This window comes from Nicotiana tomentosiformis, chromosome 10 (assembly GCF_000390325.3).
Source record: "Nicotiana tomentosiformis chromosome 10, ASM39032v3, whole genome shotgun sequence".
Lineage (NCBI taxonomy): Eukaryota > Viridiplantae > Streptophyta > Magnoliopsida > Solanales > Solanaceae > Nicotiana > Nicotiana tomentosiformis.
In genome coordinates, this window is record NC_090821.1 from 57,232,898 (window position 1) to 57,237,008 (window position 4,111).

The window sequence follows — 4,111 nt, forward strand, 5'->3', positions numbered from 1 at the left end:
ATTTTATAGCTCAAATTTCAAAATGAATATCGTCTAAAATAAAGATGAGCTAGTAAATTAAGTTAGTAGTATGTAATTACAGTATTTATATTTTATGGGAACCAAACATGTTATCTTGGTAGATATTACCATTTACCCGAATTGACCCGACAATTATTTAATTTAGATGGGCTAAAAGGTACATGTCCATTCACTAAAATTACAACACCTCTGAATTCAATAATCCAAATGGATTGACAACCGAAGATACGTTATCTGGTTATATAATTATGATACAATACGCATACAAACACAAACAACGAAACAAAACTTATATATTTCAAACCCCGTAAGCAGCAAGAGAATAGATCAACAAACAGAACAAAGAAGATATATGAAGAGTTTTCTTAGGGCAGAAAAATACATACCCTTGGCCTTGGTAACAATGCGGGACCTCCCAACTTGGAAGAAAGTACAGGCAGGGGCGGATCTAGCGTATTGGGTACGGGTTCAATTGAACCCATAACTTTCGACAAAAATCGAGCATATACTGTACAAATTCAACGAAATTTGGTTATATATTAAACTATGAACTCATAAACTAAAAGAGGCTATGGGTTCAGTGGTGGAAAACATCATCCATTCCTTGCTTGGAGATCCGAGTTCTATTCCCCACTTTCACTCTTATTTTATATTAGAGTTGTAAGAATCTTTTTCGTCCTTTTCTTAGTTTGTAACACATCAGCACATGGGATCCTTTTGGTTCATTTTCATTAAAGAGTGCTTTTTTCATGTTTCCTAAAAGTTATGGACCTATTTAATCATTAAATACTTTTTACTGTACTTCATTGACATAATGGACTTTTATACTCTTTTCAAAAATATAAAAAATTAAAGGGAGTCTTATTCTTCTGTGGCATTAAGAAATTGAAGCTTCTTCAACCCCAAACTTCTAAAGTTAGGGTTTCAAAAATCAAAGGCCTACAATCAATCTTCTTCTTGATTTTGCTGGTACGAATCTATGGCTTTATGGTTATGATTCTCTATTATGATGTACTTTATATATTATAAGTTATAATAATGGTACAGTTGCTCATTATCTACTTCTTATGGATGATTTATTTATTTATTTATTTTGAAGATTTTTGCTAGCAATTAGCAAAAAAAATCATTTTCTTCTCTCAATGATAAAAGTATAGAGAAGAAAGTTAATACCTTTAAGTCTTCAATACTTAATATTCCGAAAAAAACTTGTAACCCTATAAGATTTTAAACACTTTTTTAGGGATAATTTATTAAACTAATATTGATAATAAAGTTGGTTCATATGTAACTAGTTTAGTTGGGCATTTCAATTTATAGAAGATGATTATTGAAAATTTAATAAAGTAGATGACTGACTATCTTATTCAAAATCTATTTTGCAGGGAACACTTTGCTTCTTATATATATATATATATATATATATATATATATATATATATATATATATGACGATCACGAGATTTTTCAAGGCTATTCTAACTCTTCCAAGTTCTGGTACTAGCTCTCCTTTGCCAAGTACTTCTCTATGTCCAATTATTCATGATAATATTAAGCCTTCAACAGAATTAAACAAAGATGAAATGTTGAATTTGGATCTTAAACCTGATCCTGCTGAAAGAAAGAAAATATCAGAATATTCTCCTAATCTACGTGATCGGGTGAGGAGATATTATATTAAATAAGGACCATGTCAACCTTGTAATCATAAGTTTCCAAAAAGAAATTTTGGTGGCCTAATGCGTCAATTTAATCCGGAGTGGTTTAACACTTCATATTCGGGTTGGTTAGAATATAGTATTAAAGTTGATGCAATATTTTGCTTATGTTGCTACTTATTTAAAAATGGGCATGGACGACATGGAAAGGTCGGGGATTTTTTCACAAAGAGTGGATTTAAAGCTTGGAATAAAGCTACAGAAAGGTTTAATGCACATATTGGTGAAGTGAATAGTCTTCGTAATCGATGTTTCAAAATGATGAGAGATTTAATGAATCAGGAACAATCAATTTTAACCTCTTTTGACAAGCAGCCTGAGAAAGCTAAAAGTGAGTATCGACTTCGGTTGACTGCTTCGATTGATGTGGCAAGATTTTTCTTAAAACAAGGAATGCCTTTTCGAGGCCACAATGAAGGTGGAACATCTACAAAAAGAGGAAACTTTCTAGGACTCTTGCAATGGTATGAAAATAGAGATGATGAAGTGAAAAAAGTTATGTAAGAAAAAGCTCCACAGGAATAATATGATGATTTCTCCAAATATCCAAAAAGAGATTGTGAATGCTTGTGGAAAAGAAACAATAAAAGCAATTATTGAAGAGATGAATGGAGATTATTTTGAAATATTGGTTGATGAATCTAAGGATGTCTCTCATAAGGAACAAATGGCTCTTGTTCTACGATACGTCAACAAAGAGGGAAAACTTATTGAGTGATTCCTTAGTATTGTTCATGTTAAAGACACAACTGCATTGTCATTGCAAAAGAAAATCTATTCTCTTCTTTTAAAGCATTCATTAAGTCGATCACAAATACGGGGACAAGGTTATGATGGAGCTAGTAATATGCAAGGAGAAATCAATGGGCTTAAGACGTTAATCTTGAAAGATACTCCTTCAGCTTATTTCGTACATTGCTTTGCTCATCAATTGTAATTGACTCTTGTAGCTGTTGCAAAGAAACATTATGATGTGGATCAATTTTTTAATATTGTTGCTAATGTATTGAATACTATTGGAAGTTCTTTTAAGCGCAGGGAAATCAAGAACTTGGACTTCAAAGGCCAGGAGATACCCGTTGGGGATCTCATTTTAAGACAGTGCATAATTTTATTGCATTATTCTCGTCAATTATTCATGTTCTTGAAGTTCTTGCAAGTGAAGGTGCAAATTATCTTGAGAGATCAATGGCAAAAAGTCTAGTGAATGACATAAGATCTTTTGAGTTTGTGCATTTATTGCATTTGATGTTAAAAATATTAGCAATTACAAATGACTTGAATATCGCTTTGCAAAGAAAAAATCAGAATATTGTAAATGCTATGAAGCTCGTTGGTTTGGCCAAGAGCCAATTGGAATCAATGAGAGAGTCTAAATGAGAATCTTTGATAGCCGACGCCTCTTCATTTTCTGCGAAATATGGTATTGTGATCCCTGAAATGGATAAGAACTATCATCTTGGAAAGTCAAAGCGTAGGAGTTCAAGTGTGATATACTCTCATCATTTGCGTGTAGATATTTTTAATGTTGTCATTGATTTACAACTTTCAAAACTTAATAGTCGTTTTGATACAGTGAATAGTGATCTACTTCTTGGTATGGCTAGTTTGAGTCCGGATAATTCTTTTATAAATTATGATAAAGAAAGAATTATGAAGCTTGCTAAACTTTATCCTCATGAGTATAGTATTTCTAGGCTTGAAGATCTTAGCTACGAGCTTGACAGCTATATTCTTTATGTAAGAGAAGACCGTAATTTCTCTAACTTGAAAAGGCTTGGAGATTTTTCAGAAATACTAGTTGAAACAGAGCTGCACAAGACTTGGGGACTTGTTTATTTGCTTGTGAAGTTGAGTTTGATATTGCATGTCGTTACTGCAACGGTAGAAAGAGCTTTTTCTTCAATGAAATATATCAAAAATAACTTGCAGAGCAGAATTGGTGATGAGTTTATAAATGACTGTTTAATTTGTTATATAGAAAATAAAGTATTTGAAAGTGTACCTAATAATGCGATCATTGATCGTTTTCAAAACATGACAAGTCGCAGGGCACAATTGTAATGGTGATATGTACTGAATATATGTTATGTTTGGTGGTTTGGTACTTTTTGAATATATTGAATATTAACACTCGTAGTTATTATTGTATAGTGTTTTGAGGTTTGTCCTAGAATTTTAAATCTTGAACCCATAAAGTTAAATTCCTGGATCTGCCTCTGAGTATAGGGCAAAGATAACCATTCACTTTCCGTTTCTTCTATATTAGAACCTTTGAGGTTAAAGTTAGAACCATCTTTTTTTGGATAACTTGTTCGTGGAGTCTGAGCTGCCATCTTTCCCCTGGACTCTCGGCTTGATGGATAATAATA

At 32.3% G+C, this 4,111-nt stretch overlaps 2 protein-coding genes across 2 annotated transcripts; both read left to right on the forward strand.

The window, feature by feature from the left end:
- The first annotated feature begins 2,586 nt into the window (after positions 1–2,586).
- On the forward strand, positions 2,587–3,119 carry LOC138900222 (uncharacterized). The gene is made up of 2 exons (XM_070186942.1): positions 2,587–2,649; positions 2,778–3,119. Exons 1-2 carry the CDS (start codon positions 2,587–2,589, stop codon positions 3,117–3,119), a joined length of 405 nt encoding a protein of 134 aa, XP_070043043.1.
- A 60-nt stretch (positions 3,120–3,179) lies between these two features.
- On the forward strand, positions 3,180–3,803 carry LOC104091204 (uncharacterized). The gene has a single exon (XM_009596487.1). It carries the CDS (start codon positions 3,180–3,182, stop codon positions 3,801–3,803), a length of 624 nt encoding a protein of 207 aa, XP_009594782.1.
- Positions 3,804–4,111: the final 308 nt, after the last annotated feature.